The sequence below is a fragment of the Pristiophorus japonicus genome, chromosome 1, assembly GCF_044704955.1.
Source record: "Pristiophorus japonicus isolate sPriJap1 chromosome 1, sPriJap1.hap1, whole genome shotgun sequence".
NCBI classification, from domain to species: domain Eukaryota; kingdom Metazoa; phylum Chordata; class Chondrichthyes; family Pristiophoridae; genus Pristiophorus; species Pristiophorus japonicus.
In genome coordinates, this window is record NC_091977.1 from 233549913 (window position 1) to 233562444 (window position 12532).

The 12532-nt window shown below is 44.2% G+C and overlaps 1 protein-coding gene across 10 annotated transcripts in view; it reads right to left on the minus strand.

The window, feature by feature from the left end:
• The window catches only part of susd1 (sushi domain containing 1), a 242111-nt gene that overhangs the window by 215215 nt on the left and 14364 nt on the right, over nucleotides 1-12532 (minus strand). For 9 of the 10 annotated variants that reach the window (XR_011594156.1, XR_011594157.1, XM_070888154.1 and 6 more), the window contains exon 3: nucleotides 9445-9600. Coding sequence is in view for 8 of the 10 variants with exons in the window: in XM_070888154.1 (XP_070744255.1) it covers nucleotides 9445-9600 (156 nt within the window). In the remaining 2 variants the exon portion in view is untranslated. Of the gene's footprint in view, nucleotides 1-9444; nucleotides 9601-12240; nucleotides 12519-12532 lie in introns of those variants that run through there. The other variant, XM_070888183.1, reaches the window with a different exon arrangement.

Below are 12532 nucleotides of genomic sequence, written 5' to 3' on the forward strand. Positions count from 1 at the left end.
CTGAGGATTGGGAGGATTTTAGAATTCAGCAAAGGAGGACCAAGAAATTGATAAAGAAAGGGAAAATAGAGCATGAGAGTAAACTAGTGAGAGACATAAAAACAGATTGTAAAAGCTTTTATAGGTATGTAAAAAGGAAAAGATTTGCAAAAGTAAATGTGGGTCCCTTATGGGCTAAGACAGGAGAAATGATAATGGGGAATGAGGAAATGGCAAATAAATTAAACAAATCCTTTGTGCCTGTTTTCACGGAAGAAGATACAAAAAATGAGGAACTGAAAGAAATTAGTATTAGTAAAAAAAATTGTACTGCACAAATTAATGGGACTGAAAGCCTACAAATCCCCTAGACCTGATGACCTGCATCCTAAGGTTTTGAAAGAGGTGGCGACAGAGATAGTGGATGCATTGGTTGTCATCTTCCAAAATTCCTAGAATGGTTACCGCAGATTGGAAGACAGCTAATGTAACCCTGCTTTTTAAGAAAGGAGGGAGAGAGAAAATGGGGAAGTACAGACCAGTTAGCCTGTCATCAGTCATAGGGAAAAGGCTAGAATCTATTAATAAGGACGTGGTAACAGGGCACTTAGAAAATAATAATAGGATTGTGCAATAACGGAAATCATGTTTGACAAATCTGTCAAGAGTTTTATGAGGTTGTAACTAATAAAATAGATAAGGGGAAACCAATGGATGTGGTGTATTTGAATTTTCAGAAGGCATTTGATAAGGTGCTACACAAGAGGTTATTTAACAAAATTAGGGCTCAGGGGATTGGGGGTAATAAGAACATAAGAATTAGGAGCAGGAGTAGGCCATTCGGCCCCTTGAGCCTGCTCCACCATTCAATAAGATCATGGCTGATCTTCTACCTCAACTCTACTTTCATGCACTGTCCCCATATCCCTTGATTCCCTTAATATCCAAAAATCTATCGATATCTGTCTTGAATATACTCAAAGACTGAGCTTCCACAGCCCTCTGGGGTAGAGAATTCCAAAGATTCACCACCCTTTGAATGAAGAAGTTTCTCCTCATCTAGAAACTCTCTGCATCTACCCTGTCAAGCCCTGCAAGAATTGTGTGTGTTTCAATTAGATCACCTCTCATTCTTCTAAACTCTAGAGAATATAGGCCTAGCTACTCAATCTTTCCTCAAAGGAGAATCCCCACATCCCAGGAATCAGTCTGGTGAACCTTTGTTGCACTCCCTCGATGGCAAGTATCTCCTTCCTTAGGTAAGGAGACCAAAACTGTACGCAATACTCCAACTGCGGTCTCACCAGTGCCCTATACAATTGCTCTTGTAATAAAGGGCAACATTTGCTTTCTTAATTGCTTGCTGTACCTGCATGTTAACTTTCAGTGATTTGTGTACAAGGACACGCAAGTCCCTCTGAACAACAACATTTCCCAATCTCTCACCAGATAAAAAATACTCTGCTTTTCTACTTTCCTACCAAAGTAGATAACTTCACATTTCACTTCATTATATTCCATTTGCCATGTTCTTGCCCATTCAATTAGCCTGTTTATATCCCCTTGAAGCCTCTTTGCATCCTCCTCACAACTTACATTCCTATCTAGCTTTGTACCAACAACAAAATTGGATAGAAAATAGAAACATAGAAACATAGAAAATAGGTGCAGGAGCAGGCAATTCGGCCCTTCGAGCCTCCACCACCATTCAATATGATCATGGCTGATCATGCAACCTCAGTACCCACCCTCCAGCCTTCTCTCCATACCCCCGATCCCTTTAGCCATAAGGACCACATCTAACTCCCTTTTGAATATGTCCAACGAACTGGATTCAACAACTTTCTGTGACAGAGAATTCCACAGGTTCACAACTTTCTGGGTAAAAAAGTTGCTCCTCATCTCGGTCCTATATGGCTTACCCCTTATCTTTGGACTGTGACCCCTGGTTCTGGACTTCCCCAACATTGGGAACATTCTTCCTGCAGCTAACCTGTCCAGTTCCGTCAGAATTTTATAAGTTTCTATGAGATCCCTTCTCATCCTTCTAAATTCCATTAAGTATAAGCCTGGTCGATCCAGTCTTTCTTCATATGTCAGTCCTGCCATCCCGGGAATCAGTCTGGTGAACCTTCGCTGCACTCCCTCAATAGCAAGCACGTCCTTCCTCAGATTAGGAGACCAAAACTGCACACAATACTCAAGGTGTGTTCTCACCAAGGCCCTGTACAACTGCAGGAAGACCTCCCTGCTCCTATACTGAAATCCCCTCGCTATGAAGGCCAGCATGCCATTTGCTTTCTTTACTGCCTGCTCTACCTGCATGCCTACCTTCAATGACTGATGTACCATGATACCCAGGTCTCGTTGCACCTCCCACTTTACTAATCTGTCACCATTCATATAATAATCTGCCTTCCTGTTTTTGCCATCAAAGTGGATAACCTTACACTTATCCACATTATACTGCATCTGCCATGCATTTGCTCATTCACCTAAACTGTCCAAGTCCCACTGCAGCCTCTTAGCATCCTCCTCGCAGTTCGCACTGCCACCCAGCTTGGTGTCATTTGCAAACTTGGAGATATTACATTCAATTCCTTCATCTAAATCATTAATGCATATTGTAAATAGCTGAGGTCCCAACACTGAACCCTGCGGCACCCCACTAGTCACTGCCTGCCATTCTGAAAAGGACCCATTTATTCCGACTCCTTGCTTCCTGTCTGCCAACCAGTTCTCTATCCATGTCAATACATTACCCCCAATACCATGTGCATTTGATTTTGCACATTAATCTCTTGTGTGGGACCTTGTCAAAAGCCTTTTGAAAGTCCAAATACACCACATCCACTGGTTCTCCCTTATCCACTCTACTAATTACATCCTCAAAAAACTCTAGAACATTTGTCTCTACTAGTTACATCCTCAAAAAACTCTAGAACATTTGCCAAGCATGATTTCCCTTTCATAAATCCATGCTGACTTGGACCGATCCTGTCACTGCTTTCCAAATGCGCTGCTATTTCATCTTTAATAATTGATTCCAGCATTTTACCCACCACCGATGTCAGGCTAACCAGTCTATAATTCCCTGTTTTCTCTCTCCCTCTCACTCCTTTTTTAAAAAGTGGTGTTACATTAGCTACCCTCCAATTCATAGGAACTGAACCAGAGTCCATGGAATGTTGGAAAATGACCACCAATGCACTTACTATTTCTAGGGCCACTTCCTTAAGTACTCTGGGATGCAGACTATCAGGCCCTGGGGATTTATTGGTTTTCAGTCCCTTCAATTTCCCTAACACCATTTCCTGACCAATAAGGATTTCCCTCAGTTCCCCCTTCTCGCTCGACCCTCGGTGCCCTAGTATTTTCGGGAGGTTATTCATGTCTTCGTTAGTAAAGACAGAACCAAAATATTTGTTCAATTGATCTGCCATTTCCTTGTTCCCCATTTTGAATTCACCTGATTCTGACTGCAAGGGATCTACATTAGTCTTCACTAATCTTTTTCTCTTCACATACTCTCATACTCCATTTTCCCCCTCCTAATTAAACTCTGCTGAATTCTAAATTTCTCCCAGTCCTCAGATTTGCTGCTTTTTCTGGCCAATTTATATGCCTCTTCCTTGGATTTAACACTTTCCCTAATTTCCCTTGTTAGCCACGGTTGAGCCACCTTCCCTTTTTTATTCTTACACCACACAGGGATGTACAATTGTTGTAGTTCATCCATATGATATTTAAATGTCTGCCATTGCCTAGCCACTGTCAACCCTTTAAGTATCATTCTCCAGTCTATCTTAGCCAATTCACATCTCATACCGTTGAAGTTTCCTTTCTTTAAGTTCAGGACATTAGTCTCTGAATTAACTGTGTCACTCTCCATCTTAATGAAGAATTCTACCATATTATGGTCACTCTTCCCCAAGGGACCCCGCACGACCAGATTGCTAATTAATCCTCTCTCGTTACATAAGATCCAGTCTAGAATGGCCTGCTCTTTAGATGGTTCCTCGACATATTGGCCTAGAAAACCATCCCTTATACACTCCAGGAAATCCTCCTCCACAGTATTGCTACCAGTTTGGTTAGCCCAATCAATATGTAGATTAAAGTCACCCATGATAACTGCTGTACCCTTATTGCACGTGTCCCTGATTTCCTGTTTGATGCCATCCCCAACCTCCCTTTCCTGTTTGATGCCATCCCCAACCTCCCTACTACTGTTTGGTGGTCTGTGCACAACTCCCACTAATGTTTTCTGCCCTTTGGTGTTTCGCAGTTCTACCCATATAGATTCCACATCATCCACGCTAATGTCCTTCCTTACTATTGCGTTAATCTCCTCTTTAACCAGTAACGCTACCCCACCTCCTTTTCCTTCATGAATATTGATTACCCCTGGATGTTGAGTTCCCAGCCTTGGTTACCCTGGAGCCATGTCTCCATAATCCCAATTACATCATATCTGTTAACAGCTATCTGTCCAGTCAATTCATCCACCTTATTACGAATGCTCCTCGCCTTGAGACTCAGAGCCTTCAGGCTTGTTTTTTTTTTAACACTCTTTATCCTTTTAGAATTATGTTGTAATGTGGCCCTTTTTGATTTTTGCCCTTGATTTTTCTGCCCTCCACTCTTGTTTTTTTCTTTCCTACCTTTTGCTTCTGCCCCCATTTTACTTCCCTCTGCCTCCCCGCCTAAATTCCCATCCCCCTGCCATTTTAGTTTAAACCCTCCCCAACAGCACTAGCAAACACTCCACCTAGGACATCGGTTCTGGTCCTGCCCAGGTGCAGACCGTCCGGTTTGTACTGGTCCCATCTCCCCCAGAACCGGTTCCAATGTCCCAGGAATTTGAATCCTCCCCTTTGCACCATTCCTCAAGCCACGTATTCATCTGAGCTATCCTGCAATTCCTACTCTGACTAGCACATGGCACTGGTAGCAATCCTGAGATTACTACCTTTGAGGTCCAACTTTTTAATTTAACTCCTAGCTCCCTAAATTCAGCTTGTAGGACCTCATTCCATTTTTTACCTATATCGTTGGTACCTATATGTACCACAACAGCTGGCTGTTCACCCTCCCCGTCCAGAATACACTGCAGCTGCTCCGAGACATCCTAACCCTTGCACCAGGGAGGCAACATACCATCCTGGAGTCTCATTTGCGGACGCAGAAATGCCTATCTATTCCCCTTAAAATAGAATTCCATATCACTTTAGCTCTCCCACTCTTTTTCCTGCCCTCCTATGCAGCAGAGTCACCCATAGTACCATGAACTTGGCTGCTGCTACCTTCCCCCGATGAGTCATCTCCCCAACAGTACCCAAAATGCTGTATCTGTTTTGGAGGGAGATGACCGCAGGGGACCCCTGCACTATCTGCCTTCCCTTGCTCTTCCTGATGGTCACCCATTCCCTATCTGGCTGTGTAACCTTTACCTGCGGTGTGACCAACTTACTAAACGTGCTATTCACGTCATCCTCAGCATTGCGGATGCTCCACAGTGAATCCATCCGCAGCTCCAGTGCCGTCATGCGGTCTGACAGGAGCTGCAGCTGGATACACTTCCTGCACATGTAGTTGTCAGGGACATTGGAAGTGTCCCTGATTTTTCACATAGCACAGGAGGAGCATGACATGGGTCTGGGCTCTCCTGCCATGACTTAACCCTAAAAGTAACCTAATTGGTAACAACGCCAAAGGTTTCTTACTGATGAAAGAAAAAGATAAAGAAAAAAGAAAAACTACTCACCAATCGACCAGCCAATCACTTACCCACTTGGCTAGGACGTCACGCTCGATTTTTTTCTACTTCTTTTTTGCCTTTTGAACCTGAACTTGCTCTTCCTCTGTTGAGCTGCTCTCCCAACTGCTGCCCTTTTATGGGCCTCGCTCGCCCTCTGTTGAGCTGTTCTCCCGACTGCCGCCCTTTTATGGGCCTCGCTCTCCCGATGGATATATTACATTTGCTCCCCTCAACCAAATCATTGATATAGATTGTAAAAAGCTGGGGCCCAAGCACTGATCCTTGTGGTACCCTACTAGTTACAGTCTGCCAACCCTATCTGCATTCAAGCAAAATAGGATAGCTTCTGAGAAAAGTCCAAAATAACCTCATACTTAGCTAAGCAAAATTGAGAGAGGAATGTGTTTTGATTTTCCAATTCATTAAATTAATTGCATTCAGGCCATTAGTAATCATTGACTTTTATTAATAGATTTATTTCTTTTTATCTCAGTATTAGTGTATGTTTAAATTAAGGTCATCATATCATCTTACACCAAAGTGACTGAATAGGCAGCTGGGAAATCAAATACTTCTTCCCCAAGAAAGAATCCTGATCTACACTGATGACCCGGTGCCACTCCCTGACAACTTCTTGAGGCTTCTCCCTGTGGCTCAGTGGCTGAATGAACCACATGGTGTGGAACTGAGCCCCAAAGATCAGGAAGGTCCCAGATACTGTCCATTTCCTACATTACAACATTGAAAAAAGTACTTCATTGGCTGTAAAGTGCTTTGGAACATCCCGAAGTCGTGAAAGACGCGATAGAAATGCAAGTCAGTCTTTCTGAAGCTGAGCCAGACTGTTCGTAACCTTGGTGTTGTGTTTGACCCCGAGATGAGCTTCCAACTTCATATCCATTCCATCACCAAGACTGCCTATATCCACCTATGTAATATCACCCAACTCCAACTCTGCTTCAGCTCATCTGCTGCTGAAACCCTCATCCATACCCTAGACTCGAATATTCCAATGTTCTCCTGGCTGGCTTCCCATCTTCCACCCTATATAAACTTGAGGTCATCCAAATCTCTGCTGCCTGTATCTTAACTCGCATCAAGTCTCATTCACCCATCACCCCTGTGCTCGCTGACCTACAATGGCACTTGGTCCAACAACGCCTCAATTTTAAAATCCTCATCCTTGTTTTCAAATCCCTCCATTGCCTCTCCCCTTCCTATCTCTGTAATCTCCTCCAGCCCTACAAGCCTTCAGGATTTCTGCACTCCTCCAATTCTGGCCTCTTGCATATCCCCGATTTTAATCGTTCCACCATTGGTGGCCGTGCCTTCAGCTGCCAAGGCCCTATGCTCTGGAATTCTCTCCCTAAACCTCTCCGCCTCTCTACTTCTGTCTCCTCCATTAAGATGGTCCTTAAAACCTACCATTCTGACCAAGCATAGGTCACATGTCCTGATATCTCCTTCTGTGGCTGGGTGTCAAAAATGTTTTATTGGTACTGCTCTTGTTAAGCGCCTTGGGAGGTTTTGCTATGTTAAGTGTGCTGTATAAAAGAAAGTTGTTGTTGTAATGGTTCTATCTAATCCAGGGTGGTAATGGTGGCACTACAATTAGCCTCAGTGTTACTGGTTAGGGAGGCAATGGGGGGGGGAAGCGGAGGAATAAATCAGATAGGGTTGTCTGTTCATATTCGTTATCCAGCACCCCCTGCTGGAATGTGAGCATGTGCGGATGCCAAGTGGAACCCAGGTTCAAGCTTCACTTTGAGATCAGTCATGGTAACAGAGCCCATTGACACTCATACTCTAGGGCCACACAAGAAAAATGACCAGCTTAGCAAGGTATTGGCACATGTGGAGCTAGACCTCAGCACGAGTCAGGAGAGAAGTGGAGGAAACATTCTGGCTTTCAGACCACATACTGCTGACTCCCCTCTAACCACGGGCTAGGGGGCTAAAACCAAAAGATTTCTTCAAACAGTTAGGAGAAATCAAGTACATAAACACTGCTCTCTTCTTAGTTCCTATGCCATGAGTGCAAGGATATCAGTCTATGCTCACAATCTCCCACATGGCCTCAACCATGCCTCTGTGGAGGGCCGCTGACTGAAGCCCAAACATCGCCACAGGGAGGAAGGCAAGTCAACCCAGGCTAAAGTCACATGCCTCCTGGCAGCCAATTTCTTTTCTTTCTCTATCCTTCCACCATCTACTCCTTTCATGAAGTCAGGAGAGTCCTTGCTGCGGGACAATTACGCATATAAAAGGTTTACAAGGATGATGCCAGAACTGAGAGGTTATAATTATCTGGAAAGACTGGGGCTCTTTTCTCTAGAAAAGAGAAGGCTGAGGGGTGACCTGATGGAGGTCTTTATTATGAAGAGGTTTGATAGGGTAGACGTAGGGGTGATGATTCTTTTTGGGGGGGGGGAGACCAAAACTAGGGAACGTAAATATACGATAGCCACTAATAAATCCAAGAGGAAATTCAAGAGAATCTTCTTTACCTGGAGAGTGGTTAGAATGTAGAACTCGCTGCCACAAGGAATAGTTGAGATGAATGGCATAGATGCAATTAAAGGGAAGCTAGATAAACACGAGAGAGGAAAGAATAGAAGGTTATGCTGATAGGGTGAGAAGAAGAGAGGTGGGAGGAGGCTGGTGTGGAACATAAACACTGGCACAGACCAGTTAGGCCAAATGGCCTGTTACTGTGCTGTACATTCTATGTAATTCCATGTAGTCACATTTCACAATGTGTCCAAGTAGCCATTATTCATGCATAAGGCTACACAGTGAAATATTGGCAGTCTATTCAACTGTGGGGGCATCATAGGCAAGCTCAGCTCTGTCCTCGCCCAACATTTGCATAGCTTGTCTTTCCTCATACTCTCTGCTGTTCTAAACATTGTTCACCACTCCATTCTCCTCCACAATCCATCTCTGAGGTACTGCTCCCTTGAGATTCCAATCCCTTGTCACAACACCTGCTCGAACAAATGCTCCTTCTATTCCTGCACAACAGACCAAGGCTCCAACTGGGATTCTCTCCTCTTCCTCATTCACATGCTGACCTTCAACCAAAAGCGTGGAGTCAGCTGCTCATGTATACTAATGGCCTCTCTTCAATCCCATCATTACCCCCAACAAAACAAACATCTTTATCTAAAAAGAACAATAATATCCCACCATAACATTATCCTTATAACAGCAGCCCCTACTGCTACATTGTGATATGGCTCCATTTCCTGTACCAGATAGCCTTCGTTAGCTTCTGCCAAATTAGTGGTAATTTTATACCATGGGCTCATGCTGACTAGGAACTGGATTGAGATTGCATAAATTAATTTTACACAGGACCCCTTCATCCGTTAGAGACCAGAGACTTCCAGCTCATTAGTCTGGCATGGATTTGAGCCCAGCTCTCCAGGAGAAAGGCCAGCGGTTGGTTCAGTGCACCAAGCAGTCTCTCCAGACATAATATTTCACCTGCATTATAGGCAGATAGAGACACAAACATCCACAAATGTATGGGCATTACTAAAGACTATCTAAGTCGACTTTTGCCAAAATTGGTTTAAAGTTTGAAACCGTCCACATTTTCCAATGGACAAACAACATCCCAATGAACTTTGCTTTTCTTTCCTGCAAATCAAAACACAAATTCCCCCAAAATGAATCTGGCTGACGATCAACATATTTACTTGTGCAGTGGGTTCCATCATTAGGAGTGAACAACTCCATGTTGTTGGATGGTCTGTATCCTTCATTACATGTACAGTAATAGCTGCCATGTGTGTTGTAACAAGTCGTATAGTCGCCACAGATCTTTTCAGCCCCAATTTGGCATTCATTTTTATCTAAAAAGAACACATTAAAAAAATATATTCATCTATCATATCATATAATAGAAAAATCGTGCACCACATCAGCAAACTGATTGAGCCAAACCATAGATTTTCTATTATTCTGCTTTTCTGGCTGCTTGCTGACAGAGAGAGGATAACAAGAATTATGAGCGAATTATATGGTCATATATTTCCCAAATGTGAATGTGGTGAAAAAAACTTGAGTGGCTGTGCAGGTGTCAGACGTGGCTCGGTTGGTAGCACTCTTGCCCCTAAATCAAAAGGTTGTAGGTTCGAGTCCCACTCCAGTGACCTGAGCACAGAATCTAGGCTGACACTGCAGTGCTGTGCTGAAGGAGTGCTGCACTGTTGGAGGTGCCATCTTTCAGATAAGGTGTTAAACCAAGGCCCTGTCTGCCGTCTCAGGTCGACGTAAAATATCCCATGGCATTATTTGAAGAGTAGTGGGAGAGTTCTCCCCTGGTGTCCTGGCCAATATTTATCCCTCAACCAACACTACTGAGAGAGTCTGGTCATTATCACATTTGTGGGAGCTTGCTGTGCACAAATTGGAGTTATTCCCAGTGTTCTGGACAATATTTATCCCTCAACCAACATCACGAAAACAGATTATCTGGTCATTTATCTCATTACTGTTTATGTGAGCTTGCTGTGTGCAAATTGGCTGCTGCGTTTCCTATATTACAATAATGACTACACTTCCTAAAGTATTTCATGGGCTTTGGGCCATCCTGAGGTTGTGAAAGGAGCTATATAAATGCAAGACTTTCTTTCCTTCATTTTTTAGCAACTCCCATCAGTTGGGTGCAAAGTTGGGTGGGCAATAACCTGGGAGCAGGTTTCCTGGTATGGTGCTTGCCCTAAAGAGATCTCAAAAAGTATTATTGCAACTTTGAGAGGTAAAATGGACGCCTAGGCATCTCGATTGATTCTCCCAATTGGCTGTTGTAACTTCAGCCGAAGATGAGTGGAAACTCCGGGTGCGGGTGGAGACGGGGTTCCCGCTCAAAGTTGCTGCAACCGATTGGGAGGAGCCCTGGAGGAAATTCCCGGCGAATATATATCTAAAGCAGAGAATATCATCATCATAAGCAGTCCCTCGGAGTCGAGGATGACTTGCTTCCACGCTAAAAGTGAGTTCTCAGGTGACTAAGGAGTCCAATGCGGGAATTACAGTCTCTGTTACAGGTGGGGCAGATAATGGTTGAAGGAAAGGGTGGTCAGGGAGCCTGGGTTGATGCACGTTCCTTCCGCTGTCTGCACTTTGTTTCTGCTTGTTCTGGGCGATGGGAATCGAGGTGCTCAGTGCCCTCCCGAATGCTCTTCCTCCACTTTGGCCGGTCGTGGGTCAGGGATTCCCAGGAATTAATTGGTGGGGATGTTGCACTGTATCAAGGAGGCTTTGAGGATGTCCTTGAAATGTTTCCTCTGCCCACCTGGGGCTCGCTTGCTGTGTCAAAGCTCCACGTAGAGTGCTTGCTTTGGGAGTCTCATGTCGGGCATGCGGACGATGTGGCCCGCCCAGCAGAGCTGATCGAGCGTGGTCAGTGCTTCAATACTTGGGATGTTGGCCTGAGCAATAACACTGATGTTGGTGCGTCTGTCCTCCCAGTGGATTTACAGGATCTTGCGGAGACAGCGCTTTGAGGTGTCTGCTGTATATGGTCCACGTCTCTGAGCCATATAGGAGGGCGGGTATTATGACTGCCCTATAGACCATGAGAAGCAGAAAAATACAGGAGAGCATGACCACAGCATTCATTTTGGATTGTTCCAACAAATAACCTGCAAGGATATAATGGGCCAGCTAGCCCAAATATGCTTCTACCATCCTACAGTAATGTTAAATACCTTACAAAACAAACAACAAAAAAGTATGTCAGCAGAATAATAAACCTGACTTCAAATTTCTCTCATTTTTCCCTTCCCCCAAAAAATGAAGTCGAACTGTCATGTTTGATTGTGTGCCCTAATCGAAAATGCAGCAGTCATTTACATGGACATGTTCATCACTGGTAACATTAAAGAAAATAAAGACTTGCATTTATATAGTGCTTTTCACAACCTCAGGACATCCCAAAGCGCTTTACAGCCAGTGGAGTATTTTTTGACGTGTAGTCACTGTTGTAATGTAGGAAACGCGGCAGCCAATTTTGCGCACAGCAAGCTCCCACAAACAGCAATGTGATAATGACCAGATAATCTGTTTTTGTTGTGTTGATTGAGAGATAAATATTGGCCAAGACAGCTGGAATAACTATGCTGCTCTTCTTCAAAATAATGCCATGGGATCTTTTACGTCCACCTGAGAGAGCAGACGGAACCTTGGTTTAACGTTTCATCTGAAAGACGGCACCTCTGACAGTGCAGCACTCCCTCAGTGTTACCACTCGAGTGTCAGCCTAGATTTATGTGCTCAAGTCTCTGAACTGAGGTTTGAACCCACAACCTTCTGACTCTGAGGCAAAAGTGCTACCTACTGAGCCACAGCTGACACCCAAGGCAACATGACATCAATAAGATCATGTAACATGGCTGAACTGGTGTTTTAGCTTCAGCAGTAGTAATCCAACCCTGTTGCATTAATCCACTTGTTAGACAATGTGATGTAGTGACAATATACAAACTAACTTCCAACAGAACAGCCATCTTCCATTAGGCATCATCATCATAGGCAGTCCCTCGAAATCAAGGAAGACCTCCTTCCACTCTAAAAGTGAGTTCTTAGGTAACTGAACAGTCCAATACGGGAATTACAGTCTCTGTCACAGGTGGGACAGACAGTCGTTGAAGGAAAGGGTGGGTGGGGAGTCTGGTTTGCCGCACGTTCCTTCCGCTGCCTGTACTTGTTTTCTGCATGCTCTCAGTGACGAGACTCAAGATGCTCAGCACCCTCCCGGATGCTCTTCCTCCACTTAGGATG